General features: G+C 36.9%; 1 protein-coding gene across 1 annotated transcript; it reads right to left on the reverse strand.

Annotated features, from left to right (window-relative positions):
* Window positions 1-242: 242 nt before the first annotated feature.
* Window positions 243-26,762, reverse strand: OR4N2 (olfactory receptor family 4 subfamily N member 2). The gene is made up of 2 exons (XM_004054795.5): window positions 26,688-26,762; window positions 243-3,055 (listed from the first exon to the last, which is right to left on the reverse strand). Exon 2 carries the CDS (start codon window positions 3,044-3,046, stop codon window positions 2,123-2,125), a length of 924 nt encoding a protein of 307 aa, XP_004054843.2. The 5' UTR covers window positions 3,047-3,055; window positions 26,688-26,762; the 3' UTR covers window positions 243-2,122.
* Window positions 26,763-27,917: the final 1,155 nt, after the last annotated feature.

Raw genomic sequence — 27,917 nt, forward strand, 5'->3', positions numbered from 1 at the left:
AGTAAACTTAACCAAGGAGGTGAAAGACTTCTACACTTAAACTATAAAACATTGATGAAAGAAATTAAAGCAGATGCAAATAAATGGAAAAACTTTCTGTTAATGGAATAGAACAATTAATATTGTTAAAACATCCACACTACCTGAAGCAATCTATAGATTCAATGCAATCTCTGTGAAAATCCCAACATCATTTTTTAAAGAAATTTTTAAAAATCCTAAAATTCATGTGGAGACACAAAGACTCATGAAGTGACATGGAGAAGGGAAAAGGTGGCAAGAAGGTTTTATTTAGGAGGGAAGAAATGTGGTTACATGCTAAAGGTTACACCCAGTAGGGAGGACAAAGTTCATGTTATAGATGAGAGAAAGGAGAGTTACCAGAGTAATTGCCTTTAGTAGAGAGGAGGGGATGGAATCTGGTGCACAGGTGGAAGGGTTTACTTCTGTAGGAGCAGGATCAGGTCACTCAGTCTCAGGAGAAGTTAAAGGAAACGTAATCACAGATGCAGGTTGTATAGTGGTAGTGATGGGAGATTAAGGAATTCTCACCTGCTACCTTTCTCAGTAAAACAGGAAGCAACACAATAAACAGAGTGAGAATAGAGGATTATTTGAAGATTCAGACCACTTTTTCTATAGTCTGAATATTTTTACCAGGTACAAAATTTATATTCCTAAGTATAAACTTTGGTTATTATCAAAAATAAAATATTTTAAAACTCAATTTTTGATCCCCTTGCATTTGGGGTTCCAGATGTTTTGGATGCTGCCCATTTAATGTACTCATCTGAGATTTGAATATGTAGTAAGCTAGTTAAAGGGAGGCAGTAGGAGAGGTTTCTGTTATACTAGCGGGCGATTTGTTAGGTCCAAAGTGATTCCGGATCATCAACTTGATCCCAGGCACATGGCTAAAATTGTAGTGTTTTTCAGACAACAGATGGCTAAGATTGTAGCAAGAACAACTTCCCTGACAACATAGGTCACCTGTGTTAGTCTGTAAGGCATCTCTGGATGTCCAGCCTATAGTCTGCTCTTTTAGACTTCCCAGTGATTTTGTGAACACCTAACTCTAGATATTAAATGATGTTTTGTTTAAAATAGCTAGAATGGTTTCTTCTCTCTGACACAAAATCCTGATTGGTCTACCAAAAGAGTGTCATTATTAAACTTAGAGTGAAATCAATTGGCAATAAGGTCAAACATACAGCTAAAAGTCATAAAAATTTTCTAGGATTAATAATGAAGCTCTAGAAAAAAAAGTAAAATGTTTTTGTGATCTTTTTCAGTAAAAGTAACCAGCTTTCTTTTGCCACTCTCTGCTTGTTTATGTAAGAAAAATTGGTAGTTTAATATCTTTCAAAGTGCACTTACAAATATAATATTTTCCTCTTAATGATATTTTTCAAGTCTTTGATATCTGCATAGAATCTTGAGTTTACAGCGCTAAGTCATTTATGACCCTTCAGTAGAGGACTCACTCTTTTGCTTAAAGCCACAGAATGGCTTCTTATTGTAATTGTAATAAAATGAAAACTCATATTTACTATGTAGGCCATATGTTTTTGACACTACCAGTATCTCCAACTTTAAGTTTAATCATTTTCACATTAAATTACTATATTCCGGGTAACATGGACTTTACTGTATTCTTCAAATATACCAAGTTCATCATCATCTTTGAGTTTTTGCACTACCTGTGCCCTCCGTCTAGATTACTATAACCACAAATGTTCGCATGTTTGTCTTCTTCAGTTTATCCAGATATCATCCAAAACGTCAGCTCTTCAAGGCCTTTTTTGATTATTAAACACAAATTGGTTACTCCAAATCCAGAGTCACAATTTATCATTTCACTTTTCTTTTTAGTTTTTACAGAGCAGTATCTCTTCCTGAAACTATGCTGTTTATTTTCTACCTTAATGGCGGTCTATTTTTACTAGGTTGTATCTCTTGGAGAGCAGATAGACCTTATCTGCCTCAGTAATTTCTTTCTTCAGTTCCTAGAATAGTCCTGACAAATGGGAGGTATTCAATGATTGCAGTACTTGGAAATAAATCAATTTCAGATAAAATTCTACAGTCTATTTTTCTTTTTTTTTTTTTTTTTTGCCCTTTTTCAGGCTATGTGTTTATTAAGCACCCTTTTCATGGAAGCTTTCACTTCCTGGTTGCGAAGGGTATAAATGACAGGATTCAACAAAGGAAAAATCACTGTGTGGAAGAGAGAAACCACCTTGTCAGCTGGGAAAGCCCTGAAGGGGCGCGTGTAGATGAAGATGCCAGGTCCAAACATGAAGAGTATAACAATGATATGGGTGGTGCACGTGGACATGGCCTTGTTTTTTGCCTCAGAAGAAGACCCTCGTATGTGACAAAGAATGACTGCATAGGAGGCCAGAAGCCCCAGAAAGCACAGGAGTGTCATCAGGCCACTATTGAAGACCATCAGAAGCTCCACCACAAATGTGTCGATGCAGGCCAGCTTGATGACCTGTGGGACATCACAGAAGAAGTTGTCCAGCTGGTTTGGGCCACAGAAAGGCAAGCGGAGGATGAGGACCACCCGGATAATGGAGTGGACAAAACCCCCAAGCCATAGAGCCAACATCATTGCACAGCAGGTTCTAGGGTTCATGACAGTAGAATAGTGCAGAGGCCGGCAGATGGCGATGTAGCGGTCAAAGGCCATCACGACAAGGAGTAATCCCTCCCCTCCTCCAAGGAAGTGCAAGAAAAAGAGCTGAGTGATGCAGCCTCTGTAGGAGATTATCTTCTTCGCAGAGAGGAAGTCCACCAACATCCGGGAAGCCACAATGAAGGAGTAGGATGCATCCAGGAAGGCCAAGTTGCCCAGAAAGAAATAGAGGGGTGCTGTGAGGCCAGGATCTGACGTTATGGTGAAAATAATGAGAAAATTTCCAGGGAGGATGATGAAGTAGAATATTAAAACTAGCACAAAGACCAGGAGCTGAATATCTTGAGACTGGGTCAGACCAAGGAGGATGAATTCTCTTATCATTGTTCTGTTCTCGCTTTCCATTTCCCTGGCCTGCAGTACATTAAGAAGCAGAATTAATTGTTATTACTATGTCTTCCAACTAGATACTAGTTATACAGCTAAAAAATATTTGGCACATACAGTACTTCAGCTAAAAACAACACTTCCCATCCCTCTCCTATTCTGGGGAAACTCCATTACCTTAATTTCTCCAAATTTAAAATGAAAAATGAAAACACAATATGGTTCTCAAAGCTACAGTTTTATTCCCATTCAACCATGTGCTTCTACAGAATCATTTTCCATGTTAGGAGTCTGGTATCCTCCACGCTGGGATTCCTACATTCTTAAATCATGGAAGTTTCCTAATGGAGACACAACCTAACTTCGAATCTGAAGGTCTTTGAGTTTTTGTGGATATACTATGCTTGAGGGTTAGCTCTTTTCTTGGGATTAGACCCTTTTTCTCCTTGTCCACACCACCCCAAAATTTTCCTAGACATTTTCTTCCCTCAATTCCTGTGTAATTCCCAGTTCCTAGCTGGTAACTCTCTTCCTTGCCCTCTGTCTTATCATCTAATTTACTTCTTATTATACTCCTTTTGGTCTGATATCCTTGTATGCTCTTTTCCCAGACTGTTCGCGAGAATCCCAAGCTATAGCTCCACTTTTGACCTAATACAGACACAGTGCTCCAGCTGTAACTCTGTTTGAGCACCACTCCTGTGGCCACTCCACACCTGCATGCAGCTTATTTAGCACTTTTTGAGTTTCAAGTATTAATAAACTCACAACACATTTCTTTCTCTGTTCCCAGTGTGACACCCAAGATACAGCCTTTTAACAAACAATATGCTACAATATAAAATTTGCAAGTATAAAACTTTAAAATATCATTATCTCAACTCATAAAATCATAGCATAGTTACACTGTAAGTAGCCATAAAGATACTGTAGTGTTATTCTTCCATTTCAAAGATGAGAAATAACCTGTAGTTATATTACTTAAGTTTAGAGTGAGTTTTATTTTTTGCTCTGCTTGATAAGTAGTAGGATAATGCAAGTGTATACTCTTCAGTTTAAATAGATAAAGAATTTTTTAATCACAGCTTCAATGAATGAATGTTCTTTTTGTGCATTTGGATAACTAAAAACAATATTGTTAGTCTAAAATCACTCCCATATTGCTTTGATTTGTAAGTTCAACCTTGTTTAAATAAAAAGAAAAACAATGTGCATTGTGAAGAAAATTCATATTTAAAATTCAGATTGTTTTCATGGGGTATACTCATTCCAGAAGGTGCACATGATAATCCACTGAAGTATAGAAAGAACATAGTAATTTATCTATATTTAGTCGGTGTATAACATTTTATATGTATCACTACATTTCGTTGTTTTCTAAATTCACTTTTTAATATTTATAATGGATAACATAGTACAATGGTTTATATATACTTTATAAATAAATATGCATACATTTAAGGTTATATATTCAAAAAATGTCTTAGGGGAAAAAATTTTTTAAGTTTGAAAATTACTGGCCTACAACAAAATACAAACTGTAATATAAAAGGATATTCTTAATATGATTTAACTAAACAGTGTATTTGTTTTAGATAAGCGCTCTAGCAGCCGGGCACAGTGACTCATGCCTGTAATCCTAGCACTTTGGGAGGTGTAGGTGGGTGGATCACGAGGTCAGGAGATCGAGACCATCTTGGCTAACACGGTGAAACCCTGTCTCTACTAAAAAAATACAAAAAAATTAGCTGGACGTGGTGGTGGTTGCCTGTAGTCCTAGCTACTCAGGAGGCTGAGGCAGGAGAATGGTGTGAACCCGGGAGGCAGAGCTTTCAGTGAGCCGAGATCGTGCCACTGCACTCCAGCCTGGGCGACAGAGCGAGATTCTGTCTCAAAATAAATAAATAAATAAATAAATAAATAAATAAATAAATAAATAAATAAATAAGTGCTCTAGCACATGGGGTGCGGAAGGAAGGGAAAATCTTTGACAGAAAATGCTACTGCAACAGTACCTAGAAAAGAAAGACAAGAAGATAGAGGATGAGGGAAGAAAGAAGAGAGAAATAGAAAATCAAAACAAACAAGCAAACAAACACCAAGACAGACAGCACATCCATATAGTGTCATCTTGGGGGTACGTATTTTAAGAAGCATTAAAACTATCTGCTTTATGTATCCCTAGAATGGAATAGAGTGGTTAATACAGAAATTTCTGGGTGTTACTGGCAGCCACATGTGGAATTTATGAAAGTCATACTTTGACACATCATCATATATACATATGCAAATACCACATGAACACACACGTATGCACACAAATACATACAAACACACACAAAACTGTAATAGGAAAAAATATTTTGTAGTTCCTTCAAATGAGCTTTTCTGCTCATGTCTTAACCTTTCCCCCTTTGCCAGCCATTTGTCTCAACATTTATTCTACTATCTACCTATATAAATATTTCCTTAAATCAAGAGCCCCTTCTCCAGTCGACGCTTGAACAATGCAGGAGTTAAGGGGGCAGACCCCCTGTGCAATAAAAAATTAGCACATACCTTGACTCCCTAAAAACTTAGCTTCTAATGGTTACTGTTGATAAGAAGTTTTGCTGGTAACAGAGACAGTTGAATAACAAATATTTTTATGTTTTATGTATTATATACTATATTCCTACAATAAACTAAGCTACAGAAAATAAAATATAACAAAATCATAAGGAAAGGAAGATATAAATACTCTTCATTAAGTGGAAATGCATCATCATAAAGTTCGTATCGTTGTTGTCTTCCCACTGAGTAGGCTGAGGAAGAGAAGGAAAAGGAAGGGTTCGTTTTTCTGTGTCAGGGGTGGCAGAGGTGGAAGAAAATCCACATATAAGTGGACCTGGTGGTTCAAATGCATGTTTTTCTGGGGTCAACTGTACTTACTTATGTGTTTTATGTATCCCACATGCTAACATACAGTGAGGTATTTCTTGATGTGTTAGCATTTAACAATATCCCTAAGACATTTAAGGATTTCTGAAGGACTTTGAAATTGAAGGTTATAAGTTCTTCCATTCTGCCTGTGTCCCAGCCTCACTGTTATTTTTCTACTGTTTCTTAACAGATGGGATTCTGTACTACTTGACATCTTGATCAACTTTCTTCCCTGTCCCATTTCCATCTTTCAATTATCTCTACCTTCTCTAAATGGTGGTTGGAATAGACGCAGAGACTAATTAGATGAGCCTTCCTCTAAGCAAAATAAAATAAGTTTCCACCAAAAAAAAATCCATAAATGATGGCATCATCAGAGTAAAGTGTTCTATTTTAGGCAAATTAGTAGAGAAAGTTCTGTCGAAAGTCTGTACCATACCCTCCTCACTGTATCTCTAATCCTTCTTGCCATTTCAGCTAATTCGTGGATTGATCAGTTTCTGGCCATGATGACACACTACAGAAATAGGGAAGATGAAGGAGAAGGGTTCACCACATTTGCAGGGTGGAGACACAGAAACATCTCCAGGCAACTCTGTGTGTGCGTGCCTGGAGTCTGAGTGTGGTCAGATGGGCTCCTGGAGCCAAGTGTTTAGAGATCCTATGTGCTTACTCCACTTCCTTCCTTATTTTTCTTTTTCTCTCTTTCTTTATTCATCAATAAGCAGTTTATTTTCTTTTTTTTTTTCTGGTTGTGATTTCTTTTCCCTGTTAATTTGTTGCCTGTTCTTTTCCCCTTCTCTGTTTCTTTCTGGCTCTATTTATTTTGTTCTCCTTAAATATTGTTCTTTATTATTTTTTCTTTCTTCTCTCTTACATTTATCTATGTTTTTTCACTCTGATATGTTTTCACTCTCTCCACTTTTCGTCTATGTTCATGGCTACTCCATTCTACCCCACACCTGTCTTGCTAATACATCTAAAAACAAAACAAAACAAAAAACAGAAAATCTCATTGTCATTTTCTTTCCCAACAAGAGTGAGAAATGTGTGTGCTTCCCACCATCTTCCATTTTAAATATTAAGTCTACAAAATGAAAATATATAATTCACTCTTCAGTAATAACCATTTACTTTTACGTGGTATTCTTGCAGTTGGCCAACGCTGAGTCACTTATCAACTACTTCATACTTGTAAGTGAACCTGATAAAAATGAGATGATTCACCTTTTTTTAAAAAAAAAGAAGTTAATTTCATTAGTAGCATCCTAATGAAATAAATATATTGAATACAAATTTCAAAAATAGGGATGTAATATTAGTAGTAATAACTTACTAACGACGCAAGGTTAGTAAATTATTTGAGTATGAAATAATAAGTTTTATATTTTCTAAAAAGTGTGAATCAGGCTGAGAACATAATAGAAAATTTAATTTATGCTGATGCTGATGATGAGTATATAAAGCACTAAACAAATGTATAGATTCTTAGCCAGAAAATTTATTCATCAATCAAATGAGATGGCCAGATTAAACGCCCTCTAAATTCCATTTGAATGCCAGTTTTTAGGCAATGTAATAACATAAAAGGATCCCGGGTTTGGGAATCATTTATCTGACTCTCATGCCTTGACTGAGCAATTAACTTACTGTGTGATTCTGGGAAAGTCACTTAGCTTTCAGAAGCCTGAGTTTTCATCCACCAAATAGTTTAATGTATTGACTCTTTGGGTCTGATGGGGGTAACATGAAGATCAAATGAGGTGATGATGGTATTAATATGTAATTCATTCAAGTAGGCTTCAACCAAAGCTAATCCTGAAAATATTTAGATGTTAAAAGTAGTTATATTGAATGGACAGAATGCTGCTAGATCTTTTGTCAGTGTCTTTGAGTAACCCCTGGGATAATGGTAGTTGCATAAATCTGAATAGTTAATAGAGAGAAGTTGTGGAGGGTCAGTAATGCCTTCATGTAAAATTGCCAGTACAGCTAGTGGTTTGTAGATCAAGCTTTTTTTCAGTTCTACAACTTTCTGTCAAAATTCTATGAGTGAATGATAGAACCATATGCAACAGAAGAAACTTTCATACCTGCTGAATGTGAAAATGAAGAGGTCAAGGACTTATCTTCTGCAAAATCATAAAATCTGTTAAGTTTTTCTCTGGAGCTTTTAGCCTACCATTTCAGCATCCTCCTCCCTTTTCTTCCATATTTAATAAGGAAAATAATACATACCAGTCATTTGTATGATTTTTGGTTTTTAACACCAGATGTCACTTCTCTTGAGTCTGTGGAAAATTATAATGGAATTAAAGGTTTTGTTCACCAGTAAAGTAATCCCAAGCATTAAATGCAGATGGAGATCTATTAGGAGAGAGAGTACATAGTGCCCCACTGCTGAATTTAGACCTTAGCCTGTGGCTATTCCTGCTAATACTCTGACCTGTCTATTCAACTGCAATCTAAGATATCAGGTGAACAAGTAAAATAGTTGCAATATTTTTTCTATTGTCCCTTTCTTCTTGTTTCTTGTATATATATGAAGAGCCCCAGAAATTTAAGCCTTCAGGGATCTTATGTTACTCTCACAAAGTAGGCATCCTCCCTCTCCTAGTAAGACTAACCAGTTTTGCCATGTTCATAAATGTTCGTTGCCACGTGAGGAACCTTAGATTTTAAAATCTCTCTATTGTAATGGAGAAAGTTCTTTTGAGATTTGAGACTACCATGACCCACTGAATGCTTCCAAAGGGAGTTATTAGGCAAGCTATATTAGTTATCAACTAAATAAGGCAAAGAAAAATACCAGAGCTTTGCAAGAACTAAATGTTTTTAAATGTGCTACATAATGCCAAGCTGACTTACTTTCTAGTTCTAAAACAAAAATTCTATTGTGAAAAAGACAGAACCCTATTCAGAAGCATATTTTTTAGTCCAGAAATAAACAGAAGTTTGAGAGAAGTAAATTTACATGTTATAATAAAATTCAAAAGGAGAAAAATATTAAATAAATGATGAGAGATTATTGCTTTGTACCACAAAAGCAAGCAGGGGTAGGATGAGGCAAAAAATACAGATATACATATATATATATATGACTAGACTCAAATTTTTCAATTAAAGCCTTCACCAGACTTTAGAGAGTGGCTGGCAAGATGGCCAAATAAGAGCAACTCCGGTCTGCAGCTCCCAGCAAGACCAACGGAGAAGTTTGGTCGCAGAAGATTTCTGCATTTCCAACTGAGGTACCCAGCTCATCTCATTGGGACTGGTTAGACAGTGGGTGCAGCCCACGGAGGGTGAGCCAAAGCAGGGTGGAGCATCACATCACCCGGGAAGTGGAAGGGTTCAGGGAACTCCCTCCCCAGCCAAGGCAAGCCGTGAGAGACTGTGCCGAGAGGAATGGGGCATTCTGATCCAGATACTAGGCTTTTCCCATGGTTTTTGCAACCTGCAGACCAGGAGATTCCCTCGGGTGCCTACACCACCAGGGCCTTGGGTTTCAAGCACAAAACTAGGCAGCCATTTGGGCAGACACTGAGGTAGATGCAGGAGTTTTTTTTCATACCCCAGTGGCACCTGGAATGCCAGCAAGATAGAACTATTCTCTCCCCTGGAAATGGGGCTGAAGCCAGGGAGTCAAGTGGTCTATCTCAGTGGATCCCACCCCCATGGAGCCCAGCAAGCTAAGATCCACTGGCTTGAAATTCTTGCTGCCAGCACAGCACTCTGAAGTTGACCTGGGACACTCGAGCTTAGTTGGGGTAGGGGCATCTGCCATTACTGAGGCTTGAGTAGGCACTTTTCCCTTCACAAGTGTAAATAAAGCCACCAGGAAGTTTGAACTGGGCAGAGCCCCCTGCAACCCAGCAAAGCAGCTATAGCCAGACTGCTTCTCTAGATTTCTCCTCTCTGGGCAGGGTATCTCTGAAAGAAAGGCAGCGTCCCCAGTCAGAGGCTTATAGATAAAAATCCCATCTCCCTGGGACAGAGCACCCGGGGGGAAGGGCGGCTGTGGGCACAGCTTCAGCAGACTTAAATGTTCCTGCCTGCCATCTCTGAAGAGAGCAGCAGATCTCCCACACAGCTAATGCAGTGTTTAGAGGAAAATTTATAGCACTAAATGCCAACAGCTTAAAGCAGGAAAGATCTAAAATCGACCCTCTAACATTACAATTAAAAGAACTAGAGAAGTAAGAGCAGACAAATTCAAAAGCTAGCAGAAGACAAGAAATAACTAAGATCAGAGCAGAACTGAAGGAGATAGAGACACAAAAAACTCTTCAAAAAGTCAATGAATCCAGGAGATCCAGCAGATCTCCCAGCAAAGCGCTTGAACTCTGCTAAGGGACAGACTGCCTCCTCAAGTGGCTCCCTGATGCCTGTGCCTCCTGACTGGGAGACACCTCCTAGCAGGGGTCAACAGACAACTCATACAGGAGATCTCCAGCTGGCATCTGGCTGGTGCCCCTCCGGGACAAAGCTTCCAGAAGAAGGAACAGGCAGTAATCTTTGCTGTTCTGCAGCATTTGCTGATGACACCCAGGAAAACAGGGTCTGGAGTGGACCTCCAGCAAACTCCAGCAGACCTGCAGCAGAGGGGCCTGACTGTTAGAAGGAAAACTAACAAACAGAAAGAAATAGCATCAGCATCAACAAAAAGGATGTCCACCCAAAAACCCCAACTGAAGGTCACCAACATCAAAGGACAAAGTTAGATAGGTCCATGAAGATGAGGAAAAACCAGAGCAAAACGGCTGAAAATTCCAAAAACCAGAACAACTCTTCTCCTCCAAAGGATCACAACTCCTTGCCAGCAAGGGAACAAAACTGGATGGAGAATGAGTTTGACAAGTTGACAGAAGTAGGCTTCCAAAGAAGGGTAGTAACAAACTCCTCTGAGCTAAAGGAGCATGTTCTAACCCAACGCAAGGAAGCTAAGAACTTGAAAAAGGTTAGAGGAATTGATAACTAGAATAACCACTTTAGAAAAGAACATAAATAACCTGATGGAGCTGAAAAACACAGCACAAGAACTTCATGAAGCATACACAAGTATCAATAGCCAAATCAATTGAGCGGAAGAAAGGATACCAGTGATTGAAGATCAACTTAATGAAATAAAGCGTGACGACAAGATTGGAGAAAAAAGATTGAAAAGGAATGAACAAATCCTCCAAGAAATATGGGACTATGTGAAAAGACCAAACCTACATTTGATTGGTGTACCTGAAAGTGACGGGGAGAATGGAACCAAGTTGGAAAACACTCTTCAGGATATTATCCAGGAGAACTTCCCCAACCTAGCAAGACAGGCCAACATTAAAATTCAGGAAATACAGAGAACGCCACAAAGATACTCCTTGAGAAGAGCAACCCCAAGAAACATAATTGTCAGATTCACCAAGGTTGAAATGAAGGAAAAAATGTTAAGGTCAGCTAGAAAGAAAGGTCAAGTAGTTACCCACAAAGGGAAGCCCATCAGACTAACAGTGGATCTCTCTGCAGAAACCCTACAAGCCAGAAAGAAGTGGGGGCCAATATTCAACATTCTTAAAAGAATTTTCAAACCAGAATTTAATATCCAGCCAAACTAAGCTTCATAAGCGAAGGAGAAATAAAATCCTTTACAGATAAGAAAATACTAACAGATTTTTGTCACCACCAGGCCTGCCTTACAAGAGCTCCAAAAGGAAGCACTAAATATGGAAAGAAAAACTGGTACCAGCCACTGCAAAAACATACCAAATTGTAAAGACCATTGAAGCTATGAAGAAACTGCATCAACCAACAGGCAAAATAACCAGATAACATCATAATGACTGGATCAAATTCACACATAACAATGTTAACCTTAAATGTAAATGGGTTAAGTCCCCAATTAGAATACACAGACTGGTAAATTGGATAGAGACTCAAGACCCATTGGTGTGCTGTATTCAGGAGACCCATCTCACGTGCAAAGACACACATAGGCTCAAAATGAAGGGTTGGAGGAAAATTTACCAAGCATATTGAAAGCCAGAAAAAAGCAGGGGTTGCAATCCTAGTCTCTGATAAAACAGACTTTAAACCAACAAAGATCAAAAAAGACAAAGAAGGGCATTACATAATGGTAAAGGGATCAATGCAACAAGAAAAGCTAACTATCCCAAATATGTATGCACCTAATACAGGAGCACTCATATTTATAAAGCAAGTCCTTAGAGACATACAAAGAGACTTACATTCCCACACAATAATAGTGGGAGACTTTAACACCCCACTGTCAATATTAGACAGATCAATGAAAATTAACAAGGATATTCAGGACTTGAACTCAACTCTGGACCAAGCAGACCTAATAGACATCTACAAAACTCTCCACCCCAAATCAACAGAATATATATTCTTTTCAGCACCACATCACACTTATTATAAAATTGACCACATAATTGGAAGGAAAACACTCCTCAGCAAATGCAAAAGAACAGAAATCATAACAAATAGTCTCTCAGACCACAGTGCAATCAAATTAGAACTCAGGATTAAGAAACTCACTCAAAATCGCACAACTACATGGAAACTGAACAACCTGCTCCTGAATGACTACTGGGTAAATAATGAAATTTAGGCAGAAATAAATAAGTTCTTTGAAACCAATGAGAACAAAGACACAATGTACCTGAATCTCTGGGACACAGCTAATGCAGTGTTTAGAGGAAAATTTATAGCACTAAATGCCAACAGCTTAAAGCAGGAAAGATCTAAAATTGACACCCTAACATTACAATTCAAAGAACTAGAGAAGTAAGAGCAGACAAATTCAAAAGCTAGCAGAAGACAAGAAATAACTAAGATCAGAGCAGAATTGAAGGAGATAGAGACACAAAAAACTCTTCAAAAAATCAATGAATCCAGGAACTGGTTTTTTGAAAACATTAACAAAATAAATAGACCACTAACCAGACTAATGAAGAAAAGAAAGAAGAATCAAATAGACACAATAGAAAATGATAAAGGGGTATCACCACTGATCCCACAGAATTACAAATTACCATCAGAGAATACTACAAACACCTCTACACAAATAAACCAGAAAATCTACAAGAAATGGATAAATTCCCGGGCACATACACCCTCCCAAGACTGAACCAGGAAGAAGTCAAATCCCTGAATAGACAAATAACAAGTTCTGAAATCGAGGCAGTAATTAATAGCCTACCAACCAAAAAAAGTCCAGGACCAGACAGATTCACAGCCAAATTCTACCAGAGGTACAAGGAGGAGCTGGTACCATTCCTTCAGAAAATATTACAAACAATAGAAAAAGAGGGACTCCTCCCTAACTCATTTTATGAGGCCAGCATCATCCTGATACCAAAACCTGGCAGAGACACACACAAAAAAGAAAATTTCAGGCCAATATCCCTGATGAACATCGATGCAAAAATCCTCAATAAAATACTGGCAAACCGAATCCAGCAGCACATCAAAAAGCTTACCCACCATGATCAAGTCAGCTTCATCCCTGGGATGCAAGGTTGGTTCAACATACCCAATCAGTAAACATAATCCATCACACAAACAGAACCAGTGAAAAACACCACATGATTATCTCAATAGATGCAGAAAAGGCCTTCGATAAAATTCACCCCTTCAAGCTAACAACTCTAAATAAACTAGGTATTGATGGAACATATCTGAAAATAATAAGAGCTATTTATGACACACCCACAGCCAATATCATACCAAATGGGCAAAAGCTGGAAGCATTCTCTTTGAAAACCAGCACAAGACAAGCATGCCCTTTCTCACCGTTCTTATTCAACACAGTATTGGAAGTTCTGGCCAGGGCAATCAGGGAAGAGAAAGAAATAAAGCATATTCAAATAGGAAGAGAGGGAGGTAAATTGTCAAAGTTTGCAGATGACATGATTGTATATTTAGAAAACCCCATCATCTTAGCCCGAAATCTCCTTAAGCTGACAAGCAACTTCAGCAAAGTCTCGGGATACAAAATCAATGTGCAAAAATTACAAACATTCCTATACACCATTAATAGATAAACAGCCAAATCATGAGCGAACTCCCATTCACAATTGCTACAAAGAGAATAAAATACCTAGGAATACAACTAAAAAGGGATATGAAGGACCTCTTCAAGGAGAATTACAAACCACTGCTCAAGGAAAAAGAGAGGACACAAATGAATGGAAAAACATTCTGTGCTCATGGATAGGAAGAATCAATATCATGAAAATGGCCATATTGCCCAAAGTAATTTACAGATTCAATGCTATCCCCATCAAGCTACCACTGACTTTCTTCACAGAATTAGAAAAAACGACTTTAAATTTCATACAGAACCAAAAAAGAGCCTGTATAGCCAAGACAATCCTAAGCAAAAAGAACAAATCTGGAGGCATCACACTACCTGACTTCACACTATACTACAAGGCCACAGTAACCAAAACAGCATGGTACTGGTACCAAAATAGATCTATAGACCAATGGAACAGGAAAGAGGCCTTAGAAATAATGCCACACATCTACAACCATCTGATCTTTAACAAGCCTGACAAAAGCAAGCAATGGGAAAAGGATTCCCTATTTAATAAATGGTGTTATGAAAACTGGCTAGACATATGTAGAAAACTGAAACTGAAACCCTTCCTTACACCTTATATGAAATTAACTCAAGATGGATTAAAGCCTTAAATGGAAAACCTAAAACCATAAAAACCCTAAAAGAAAACCTAGCCAATACCATTCAGGGCATAGGCATGGGCAAAGACTTCATGACTAAAACACCAAAAGCAATGGCAACAAAATCCAAAATTGACAAATGAGATCTAATTAAACTGAAGAGCTTCTGCACAGAAAAAAACAAAAAAAAACGAAAAAAAACTCTTATCAGAGTGGACAGTCAACCTACAGAATGGGAGGACATTTTTGCAATCTGTCCATCTGACAAAGGGCTAATATCCAGCATCTACAGGAAACTTAAACAAATTTACAAGAAAAAAACAAACAATCCCATCAAAAAGTGAGCAAAGGATATGAACAGACACTTCTCAAAAGAAGACATTTATGCAGCCAACAAACATATGAAAAAAAAGCTCATCATCACTGGTCATTAGAGAAATGCAAATCAAAACCACAATGAGATACCATCTCATGCCAGTTAGAATGGTGATCATTAAAAGGTCAGAAAACAACAGATGCTGGAGAGGATGTGGAGAAATAGGAATGCTTTTACACTGTTGGTGGGAGGGTAAATTAGTTCAACCATTGTGGAAGACAGTGTAGCGATTCCTCAAGGATGTAGAACCAGAAATACCATTTGACCCAGCAATCCCATTACTGGGTATATACCCAAAGAATTATAAATCATTCTACTATAAAGACACATGCACATGTATGTTTACTGCAGCACTGTTCACAATAGCAAAGACTTGGAACCAACCCAAATGCCCATCAGTCATAGACTGGATAAAGAAAATGGGTCACATATACATTATGGAATACTATGCAGCCATAAAACAGGATGAGTTCATGTCATTTGCAGGGACATGGATGAAGCTGGAAACCATCATTCTCAGCAAACTAACACAGGAACAGAAAACCAAACACCACATGTTCTCACTCTTAAGTGGGAGTTGAACAATGAGAACACAGGGAAACAGCGAGGGGAATATCCCACGTGGGGGCCTGTCACAGGGTGGGGGGCTAGGGGAAGGATAGCATTAGGAGAAATACCTAATGTAGGTGACAGGTTGATGGGTGCAGCAAGCCACCATGTCACATATTTACCTATGTAACAAACCTGCATATTCTACACATGTATCCCAGAACTTAAAGTATAATTTTTAAAAAAGACTTCACCAATATTATTTATTTTTCCTGTTGCCTCAGGTTCCAACGTGGCTCAACATGGCAGTTGCTGATCCTGCCTTTGCTTAAAATTTGGTACTTTGTTTATCACAAATTTTAAAATTAATTTTGATTTCTCAAAATATTGATTAAAATGTTTGTCTCTACTATTGAGTTTTTGGGCACACCTTTAAATTTTGCATGCGAGATAAGCACCTTACTCAGTTGCAGGATGTTGACGGTGATAAGGACATTAGCAAAGGAAATATTAAAAAGCTCATGAATACTGTTGCATAATTATTCTTAGAGAAAATAGTTTCTTGGTATAGGATAGAACAATTGCTAAAGGGAAGGTGACCTCCTACATAGCATGAAAAGATGCATCATGATCTTGGTATTTGTAATTTGTTCCCTTTCACTCTGCTCAACTAAAACAAGGATGAAAAACATTTTTCCATTAAAGATTATTAATTTTAAAAATTAATTGAGTCAGAAAAAATAAATACAAATTAATTTTATTAATTATATTTTAAAATTATTTTAATCTTTTCTTTTGCTTTAGAGAAAACACTGAGTTTATGGGTCACTTTACAAGTGAAATAAGAACACAGATTTGGGGGTAATAAACATAATTTGTCGCCAAATATATTTGTTCTAATTTATTTTACATTTCAAAAACAAAGTGTAAGAGTAGAAAAAGGAAAGAAAGAAGAAAGGAGAGAGAGAGAAGCACAGAAAAATTTACAATAATCAAAATAAAGATCAAGAGAAAAGGGAAAAGAAGACTAGCAGAGACATAAATGGAAAGATAGTCGTATGACTTAAAAAAAAAAAGGTGAAGAGACAGAGAGATACTAGTCCATGAGGAGAGCAAGACCATCCAGAGGCGAAACTCCTTATCCAAGGAATTCAGAAGTAATTAGACATCCCTATTATATAAAGCTGGCATCTGGTATGAGATTTCTTTTCCAAAAATTTGTGAGTAACTAGAATTTCTATACATCTCTGGAATGCATGTATTCTAAACTCATTGTGCAACTCTTGCTGACATCAAGGCACCAAAATGTCTATAAATGTAATTGTTTACCATGACCTATGTGGCTAACATGGTAAAAATTACCCTTAAGCTCCCACTTTAAGGTCCATAAATACCCTAAGGAAAAATCTACCGCAGTGGCGTACTCATTCCTCTCTTGCTGAGGAGCCCTGCTGCACTCCTCTGCAGCGTTCTTTCCATCTAATACAACTTTCCTTTTCAAATCTATACAGTTGTTGGTAAATTCTTCTTACTACCCACAAGCCAACCACACTCCACTGCCTGGGCTGTGACAGCTCGCATGGCAGTCCATATAAATGCACAGTCTACAAATCCATATAACCACAAAAAGAAAACAATGATAAAGAGAGCTGCACAAAGGAAAATAGAGAAAGGAAGCAAAATACATGAGGTTAGGTACGTTCTTAAGTGGAATAACAACCCCATCTTGGAGTAGGTTAGTCTTGCCACCAAAACTTTTAAAAATATGATTTTTTTCATAATTGTGCATATAATCCAGGATCTTACTCACCTCTTAATGTTCACTCTAATTCATAAGATAAAAGTAATCTGAAGATCTAAAATAGTCCTCAAAATGGAGACTTTTTAACCCTTCTAGGAAAGTTTTATCACCTTGGATAGATTTTTTCCTCTAGATAATCTTGAATTAATTTTACAATGAAAAGTATTACTGGTATTTTATTAAATTATATTCAATTTATGCATTGACATGTATATATTCAATAATATTGTTTTTATCCAACAAGAGTTTGTCTCTGAATTTATTCATTTTTTTCTTCAAAAAATATTACCACTTTTTATATGAACAGATACTTCCCAAAAGAAGACATGTATACGGCCAATAAGCACGTGAAAAAAAATCCTCAGCTTGACTATTCATTAGAGAAATGAAAATCAAAACCACAGCGAGATACCATCTCACACCAGTCAGAAGGACTATTATTAAAAAGTCAAAAAATGGCTGGGCACGGTGGCTCACGCCTGTCACCCCAGCACTTTGGGAGGCTGAGGTGGGCGGATCACGAAGTCAGGAGATCGAGACCATTCTGCCTAACACGGTGAAACCCCGTCTCTACTAAAAAATACACACACACAAAAGAAAAATACAAAAAAAATTAGCTCGGCGTGGTGGCGGGTGCCTGTAGTCCCAGCTACTCGGGAGGCTGAGGCAGGAGAATGGCGTGAATTCGGGAGGTGGAGTTTGCAGTGAGCCGAGATCGCGCCACTGTCGAGATCCAGCCTGGGCGACAGAGCGAGACTCTGTCTCAAAAAAAAAAAAAAAAGAAAAGAAAAGAAAAGAAAAAAAAAAAAAGAAAAGTCAAAAAATAACCGAAAATTCAAAGAGAATTTTCTTTTCTTTTTTTACTTTTATGGCATGACTTCTAATATTTTTTATATCCTTAACACTTTATATAAAAAAACAGTGGAAGAAGAATAATAACATTTAAGTTTACTTTGTTTCGTTTTTCAGAGTTAATAGTTGTTTCACATTCTCACCAAGATTTGGTTTTTAAATGCTGATCTTGTATCCTGCAACCCTTGATAAATTTCCTTGTAAATTCTAGTTCTTTAAAGATACCATAGTATGCTCTACACATATATTTCTTCTATAAATAAATAGATTTTTATTTTTTTCTTCCTAATATTAATACCTTTAAAAAAAAACAACTTTCTTTCAATGGTCAGCACATGTTGAATAGAAGTGGTGAGAGCATGTATACTTGCATTCTTCCTAATCTTAAGGGGGCATGCATTCAAGATTTCACCATATGTTATAATGGTTGCTATAGGTTTTTCATAATTGTCCTTTATTGGGCTGGAGAGGTTCCCTTTCATTTCCAATCTACTTAGAATTTTTTACAGACATGAATGGATGTTAAAACAGATGATTTTCTGCCTCTATTGGCAAGATCATATCATTTTTCCATCTTCATTCAGTGAATATAGCAATTAACTTGATTGATTTTCAAATGTTAAGCCAACTATCGTTTTCGGGATAAATCCCATATGGTCACAACTTTTTATATATTGTCATGTTCGGATTGCGAATACTTTGTTTTAAAATTTTATGTGTAGCCACGCAGGGTGGCTCACGCCTGTAGTCCCAGCACTTTGGGGGGCCTAGGAGGGCTGATCACGAGGTAAGGAGATTGAGACCATTCTGGCTAACACGGTGAAACCCCATCTCTACTAAAAATACAAAAAATTAGCCAGGCGTGGTGGTGGGCGCCTGTAGTATCAGCTATTTGGGAGGCTGAGGCAGGAGAATGGCATGAACCCAGGATGCAGAGCTTGCAGTGAGCTGAGATCGCACCACTGCACTCCAGCCTGGGTGACAGAGTGAGACTCCGTCTCAAAAAAATAAAAATAAAATAAAATCGTATGTGTATGTTTTTGAGAAATCATCTTTCCTTGTAATGCAAAATCCTTGCAATGCAAAATCCTGTGTCAGATTTTGGTATCAGGGTAATACTGACCTCATAAAGAAAGTTGGGAAATGGTATCCTTTGTTCTATTTTATGAATGAGTTTAGATACAATTGGCATTACCCGTTTCTTACATATTTTAGAAAACTCCCTGGTTGAGCCATATGAGCCTGGAATTTTCTTAGTATAAAGTTTTCAGCTCTACATTCATTTCCTTTTAAAATATATTCCTATTTAGATTTTGTATATCTCGATGTGCCAGTTTTGGCGAATGTGTTTTGTCATATTGTCATTCTTTATATTCCCTTATTATCCCTTCAGTTTCTTTAGGACTAATAGTGCTTCTCTTGTTATTCTTAATATTGGTAGTTTGTGTGTTTCTCTTTTAAAATTCATCATTCTACTATGGGTTTATCCATTTTGGTAATCATTTCAAAATACCAATTTCTGACTTTTAAAAGTTTTTCTAATGTTTGTCTACTTTATATTTCATTAATTTTGACTCTTTTCTTTTTATCTCTTTCTTGCAAAGGACATGATCTCATTGTTTTTATGGCTACATAGTATTCCATTGTGTCTATGTACCACATTTTCTTTATACAGTTTACCATTGATGGCAACTTTGCTATTGAGAATAGTACTGTGTTGAACATATGTGTGCATATGTCTTTATGGTAAAATGATTTATATTCCTTTGGATATGTACCCAATAATGAGATTGCTAGGTTAAATGATAATTCCCTTTTAAGTTCTTTGAGAAATTGCCACGCTGCTTTCCACAATGGCTGAACTAATTTACATTCCCACCAGCAGTGTATAAGTGTTCCCTCTTCTCTGAAACCTCACTAGCATGTTATTTTTTGACTTTTTAATAATAATCATTCTGACTGCTGTGAGTTGGTATCTCGTGGTTTTGATGTGCATTTATCTAATGATTAGCGATGTCGAGCATTTTTTCATATGCTTCTTGGCTGCATGTAGGTCTTTGAAAAGCATTTGTTCATGTCCTTTGCCCAATTTTTAAAGAGATTGTTTTTTGCTCGATAATTTAAGTTCCTTGTAGATTCTGGATATCAGACCTTTGTTGGGCGCATAGTTTGCAAATATTTTATCCCATTTTGTAGCTTGTCTGTTGACTCTGTTGACGGTTCATTCTGCTCTACAGAAGCTCTTTAGTTTACTTAGGTCTCATTTGTCAATTTCTGGTTTTTGTGGTCAATGTTTTTGGTGTCTTCACCATGAAATCTTAGCCAGGGCCTATTTGAGAATGGAATTTCCTAGGTTATCTTCTGGGGTTTTTATAGTTTGGGGTTTTACATTTAATTCTCCAATCCATGTTGAACTGATTTTTGTATATGGTGTAAGAAGGGGTTACATTTCAGTCTTTTGCATGTGGCTTGCCCATTATCCCAGCACCATTTATTGAATGGAAAGTCCTTTCCCTACTGCTTGTTTTTATCCTCTTTGTGAAAGTTCAGATGGTTATAGGTGTGCAGCACTATTTCTGGCCTCTCATTATGTTCCATTGGTTTATGTGTCTGTTTTTGTACCAGTACCATTCTGTTTTGGTTACTGTAGCCTTGTAGTATAGTTTGAGGCTGGGTAATGTGATGCTTCCAGCTTTGTTCTTTTTTGCTTAGGATTGCCTTATTTGCCCATTTTTAAGTGGATTTTTTTTTTTTTTTTTTTGCTTGTTGCTTTGTTTAAGTTCCTTATCGTTTCTGCATATTAGACCTTTGTTTGGAATCATAGCTTGTGAATATTTTCTCCCATTCCATAGGTTACTCTATTGATAGTTTATTTTGCTGTGCAGAAGCTCTTTTGTTTAATTAGGCCCCACTTGTCAACTCTGGTTTTTGTTGCAATTACCTTTGAGGACTCAGCCAAAAATTCTCTGCCAAGATTGTGGCTGAGAAGAGTATTTCCTAGGTTTTCTTCTAGGATTTTTATAGGCTGAGGTCTTAAATTTAAATCTTTAATCGATTTTGAGTTGATTTTTGTATATGGTGAAAAATAAGGGTCAAGTTTCATTTTCTTTGGTATCTTGGCTAGCCAGTTATCCCAGCACCGTTTATTGAATAGAGAGACCTGAGAGTTAGCTTGGTTGAATGTTCTTAGGCTACAGACTCAAGCCCACAACTTTCCTCAGTAGGGGCTTCTAAACAGAGAGTCATTTCTCCATTGCTTATTTTTGTCAGCCTTGTTGAAGAGCAGATGGTTGTAAGTGCATGGATTTATTTCTGGGTTTTCTCTTCTGTTCTATGGGTCAATGTGTCCGTTTCTGTACCAGTAGCATGCTGTTTTGGTTACAATGGCCTTATAGTTTGAATAGTGTGATGCCTCTAGTTTCATTCTTTTTACATTTTTTTTCAATTTTTCTGGGTACAGAGTAGGTGCATATGTTCATGTGGTACATTTTGCATGGGATTGTTTTGACTATTCAGGCTTTTTTGGCTCTGTATGAATTTTAGATCTTTTTTCTAATTCTGAGAAGAATGGTGTTGGTAGTGAGATAGAAATACCATTAAACTGTAGATTGCTTTGGGCAGTGTGGCCATTTTAACAATATTGATTCTTGTAATCTATTAGTATGGAATGTTTTTCCATTCATTTCTGTCATCTCTGATTTCTGTCAGCAGTGTTTTGCCATTAATTTTGTAGAGTTTTCTGGTTAACTGTATTCCAAAGGATTTAATTTTCTTTGTTCCTATTATAAACGGGATTGTGTCCTTGATTTCACTCTCAGCCTGGACATTATTGATGTATGGAAATGCTACTGATTTTTGTACAGTGATTTCATGTCCTGAAACCTTCCTAAAACTGTATATCAGTTCTAGTTGCTTTTTTGTGAAAGTTAGGGTTTTCTAAGTATGTAATTATATCATCAGTGAATAGAAATAGTTTGACTTCTTATTTTTCTATTTGGATGTCTTTTATTTCTTTCTTTTGCATAATTGCTATGGCTAGGACTTCAAGTACTATGTTGAAGAAGAGTTGCTATGGCTAGGACTTCAAGTACTATGTTGAAGAAGAGAATGTACATCTTTGTCCTTTTCCAGTTCTTAAGGGGAATACTTCCAGCTTTTGCCATTCAGTATCATGTTGGCTGTGGGTCTGTCATAGATGGCTGTTATTATTTTGAGGTGTATTCCTTCAAAATCTAGTCTGTTAAGGGTTTTTATCATGAAGGGATGTTGGATGTTATTGAAAGCTTTTTCTGCATCTATTGAGATGATCATGTGGTTTTTGTCTCTTATTATGTTTATGTGATGAATCACATTTATTGATTTGCATACATTGAATCAGCCTTACATCTCAGGAATAGTACCTACTTGATCACAGTGCGTTAACTTTTTGATGTGCTGATGGATTCAATTAGCTAATATTTTGTTGATGATATTTGCATCTGTATTCATCAGGGATATTGGCCTGATGATTTGTTTTTTGTTCTGTCCCTGCCAGGTTTTGGTATCAGGATGATACTGGCTTCATAGAATGAGTTAGGGAGGAACTCCTCCTCCTCAATTTTTTGGAATAGTTTCAGTAAAATTGGTAGAGTTCTTTTTTAAAATCTGGTATAATTCAGCTGTGAATCTATCTGCCCCAGGACTTACTTTGGTTCATAGGCTTTTTTATTATTGATCCTATTTCACAGCTTGATGTTGGTCTAATCAGGGTTTCAATCTCTTCCAGGGGTTCAATCTTGGGAGATTGTGTGTTTCCATGAATTTATCCATTTCTTCTAGATTTTCTAATTTGTATGCATAGAGTTGCTTATAGTATTCTTTGAGTATCTTTTGTATTTCTGTGGGATCAGTTGCAACATCATTTTTGTTATTTCTGATTGTACTCATTTGGGTCTTCTGCTTTTTTTCTATGTTAATCTAGCTAGCAATCTACCAGTTTTGTTTATTTTTATTTTGAAGGACCAATTATTGGTTTCACTGACCTTTTGTACGTATTTTTGCATCTCAATTTCATTAAGTTTCTCTCTATTTGTAGTTATATCTGTTATTCTGCTAGCTTTGAGCTTTGTTTTTTTTTCTGATTCCTTTACGTACAAAGTTGGATTATTAAATTCAGATTTTTCTAACTTCTTGATGAAGGTATTTAATGCTATAATCTTTCCTCTTATTATCTTATTTACTTATTTATATAAAAAATATTTATTTCCTGCTTTAGCTTCATTTCAGAGATTTTGGTTAGTTGTGTCCCTGTTTTAATTTCAAAGAATTTTTTTGATTTTTGCCTAATTTCAGTGTGCACCCATGAGTTATTCAGGAGCAAGTTGTTTACTTTCCATGAATTTGTGTACTTTTGAGAGATCTTCTTGATGTTTATTTCTAATTTTATTGCACTATGGTTCAAGAATGTGCCTGGGATGATTTCAGTGTTTTTGAATGTATTGAGACTTGCTTTCTGACCAAGCATGTGGTTGATCTTACAATACGTTCCATGTGCAGATGAGAATGAATATTCTATGGTTGTTGGGTGGAGTGTTCTGTAGATGTTTATTAGGTCCAATTAGTCAAGTGTCAAATTTAAGTCCAGAATTTCTTTGTTAGTGTTCTGCCTTAATGATCTATCTAATACCATCAGTGGAGCATTGAAGTCTCCCATTATTATTGTAGGATTGTCTAAGTCTTTTGGTAGGTCAAGAAAAACTTGTTTTATGAGTCTGCGTGCTCCAATGTTCAGTGTATATACATTTAGGATAAAGTCTTCTTGTTGAATTGAACCCTTTATCATTATGTAATGCCTTTCTTTGTCCTTGGTAATTGTTGTTGGCTTGGTTCATATGCTATAAGAATAGTGATCCCTACTATTTTTTTTTGTTTGTTTTTTGTTTACATGACAAATCTTTCTGCATCCCTTTACTTTGACCCTGTGGGTTTCATTACATATGAGATTGGTCTCTTCAAGACAGCAGACAGTGGTGTCTTGCCTTCTTATCCAACTTACCACTCTATGCCTTTTAAGTAGGGCATTTAGATAACTTACATTTAAGATTAATATTGATGTGTCAGATTTTGATCCTGTCATCATGTTGTTAGCTGGATGTTTTATAGACTTGACTGTGTAGTGCTTTATAGTGTCTATGGGCTATGTGCTTAAGTGTGTTTTTGTGGTGGCAGATGTTGTTCTTTTGTTCACGTATTTAGCACTCCCTTAAGGACCGGTAGTAAGGCTAGCTAAGTTGAAATGTATTACCTTAGCATTTTATTTTCTGAGAAGGATTTTATTTTTCCTTCGCTTATGAAGCTAAGTTTGGGTGGGACATGAAATTCTTGGTTGGAATTTATTTTCTTTAAGAATACTAAAAATAGGCCCCCAATTTTTTCTGGCTTATAAAGTTTCTGCTGAAAGGTCTGCTGCTAGCCTGATGGGGTTCCCTTCATACATAACCTGACCTTTCTTTCTAGATCCCTTTTCTTTTGCATTAACTGTGGTGAATCTGAAGATTGTGTGCCTTGTACATCTTGTACAATATCTAGCCCGGGTTCTCTGTATTTCTTGGATTTGCATATCATCCTCTCTAGCAAGATTAGGAAGATTTTCATGGACTATATATTCGAATTTATTTTCCAAGTTGTTTACTCTCTGTCCTTCTCTCTCAGTAATGGTAATGCATTGTAGATTTGGTCTCTTTATGTAATCTTTCTCAGAAGTTTTGTTCACTTTTAAAATTGTTTTTTCTTTATTTTTGTCTCACAGTGTTAATTCAAAGAACCAGTCTTTGAGCTCAGAGATATTTTCCTTAGCTTGGTCTATTTTGCTGTTAATACTTCCAACTGTATTATGAAGTTCTTCTAGTGAATTTTTAACTCTAGAGTTTCACTTTGGTTCTTTCTTAAAGTGGTTATTTTGTCTTTCAGCTCTTCTGTCATTTTGCTGGATTCCATGGATTGGATTTCAAATTTGTCCTGAATCTCAATGAGCTTCCATGACATCCAGATCCTGAATTCTATGTCTGCCATTTCAGTAATTTCTTATGGGTTAGGAATCATTGCTGGGAAACACATAATCTAACCTTGAATGACCTTGAATGTAAATGAGTTAAATGCTTCAATTAAAAGGCATAGAGTGGCAAGTCGGGTAAAGAAGCAAGACCCAACTGTATTCTCTCTACAAGAGACCCATCTCACATGCAATGACATCCAGGGGCTCAAAATAAAGGGATGGAGAAAAAATAGACCAAGCAAAAAGAAAACAGAAAAAAGCAAATGGTCTGATTCTAATTTCAGAGAAAATAGACTATAAACCAATAATAATCGAAAAAGACAAAGAAGGGTATTACATGAAGGTAAAGGGTTAAACTCAACAAGAAGACCTAACAATCCTAAGAATATATACATCCAACACAGAAGTACCCAGACTTATAAAGGAAGCTCTTAGAGACCTTTGAAGAGACTTTAATAACCACACAATACTACTGGGAGACTTCAACACCCCACTGACAGTATTAGAGCATTGAGACAGAAAATGAACAAAGACATTCGGGACTGAGCTCGACATTTGACAAAATGGTCCTAACAGATATCTACAGTACTCTCCACCCAAAAACATTAGAATATACATTCTTCTTATCTGCACATGGCGCATACTCTAAAATCAGCCACACAATCGATCATAAAACAATTTTCAGCAAATTCAAAAAATCCAAAATCATACAAACCACACTTTCTCAGATTACAATGCAATAAACATTGAAATCAATACAATAAAATACATCAAAAGCATATGTGAAAATTAACCAACCTTCTCCTGAATGACTTTTGGGTAAACAACGAAATTCAGGCAGAAGTCAAGAAATTCTTTGAAACTAATGAGAACAAAGATACTACATATCAAAATCCCTGGGGCACATATAAAGCAGTATTAAGAGGTAAGTTTATATCACTAAAGAAAAAACTACATCAAAAGATTGGAAAGATTTCAAATTAACATCCTAACATCACACCGAGAGAAACTAGAGAAACAAAAGCAAATCAGTCCCAAAGCTAGCAAGAGAAAGGAAACAGCTGAAATCAGAGGTGAACTGAAAGAAATTGAGATGCAAAAAACCATAGAAAAGATTAACAAATCCAGGTTTTGTTTCTTCAGAATAACACATCAGATTGATAGAGCATTGGCTAGATTAATAAAGCAAAAAAGAGAAGAGATAAAAATAAACACAGTCAGAAATGACAAAGGGAACATTACCACCAACCCCAAAGAAATATTTTTTTAAAACCCTCAGAGACTACTATGAACAACTCTATGCACACAAACTAGAAGAAATTAATAAATTATTGGAAACATACAACCTCCTAAGATTGAACTAGGAAGAAATTGAAACCCTGAACACACTAATAACAAGCTCCAAGATTGTGTTAGTAATAAAAAGCCTACCAACCAGAAAAAGCCCAGGATCACAGGAATTCACAGCTGAGTTCTACCAGATGCATAAAGAAGAGCTAGTACCTTTCCTCTGAAACTATTCTGAAAATTTGAAGAGGAAGGACTCCTCCCTAATTTATTCTATGAGGCCAACATCATTCTGATACCAAAACCTGGCAGAGATACAACAAAAAAGGAAAACTAGCAAAAAAAGGAAAATACTAGCAAACTGAATCCAGCAGCACATTAATCCACCACAATCAAGTAGGCTTTATCCCTGGAACACAAGGTTGGTTCAACATATGCAAATTAGTAAATGGGATTCACCACATAAGCAGAACTAAAAACAAAAACCGTCTAATCTTCAACAAGGCTGACAAAAACAAGCAATGGGAAAATCACTCCCTATTCAATAAATGGTGCTGAGATAACTAGACAGCCATATGCAAAAAATGGAAACTGAAACCCTCCCTTATACCATACATGAAAATCAACCCAACATGGATTAAAGACTTAAATGTGAAACCCAAAACCATAAAAACCCTGGAAGATAACCTAGGAAATTTCATTCTCAGCATAGCCCCTGACAAAGATTTCATGACAAAGATGACAAAAGCAAAAATTAATAAATGTGACCGAATTAACCTAAACAGCTTCTGCACAGCAAAATAAACTATCAACAGAGTAAACAGACAACCTATAGAATAGAATAAAATGTTTGCAAATGCACGCCTGTAGTCCCAGCTACTCGGGACGCTGAGGCAGGAGAATTGCTTGAACCCAGGAGGCAAAAGTTGCAGTGAGCTGAGGCTGCACCACTGCCCTCCAGCTTGGTGACAGAGCGAGACTCCATCCAAAAAAAAAAAAAAAGTAGTCAAGGCTGGGCGCAGTAGCTCACGCCTGTAATCCCAGCACTTTGGGAAGCCAAGGCGGGTGGATCACCTGAGGTCAGGAGTTCGAGACCAGCTTGGCCAACATGGCGAAACCCCGTCTTTACTAAGAATACAAAAATTAGCCAGGCATGGCGGCAGGTGCCTGTAATCCCAGCTACTGGGGAGGCTGAGGCAGGAGAATCTCTTGAACCTTGGAGGTGGAGATTGCAGTAAGCCGAGATCACACCACTGCACTCCAGCCTGAGTGACAAGAGTGAAACTCCATCTCAAAAATAAAATAAAATTAAAATAAAATAAAATAAAATAAAAAAGACATACACTTGGCCAAGAAGCGTATGAAAAATATGCTGAAC

Source organism: Gorilla gorilla, chromosome 15 (genome assembly GCF_029281585.2).
Source record: "Gorilla gorilla gorilla isolate KB3781 chromosome 15, NHGRI_mGorGor1-v2.1_pri, whole genome shotgun sequence".
Classification (NCBI taxonomy): Eukaryota; Metazoa; Chordata; class Mammalia; order Primates; family Hominidae; genus Gorilla; species Gorilla gorilla.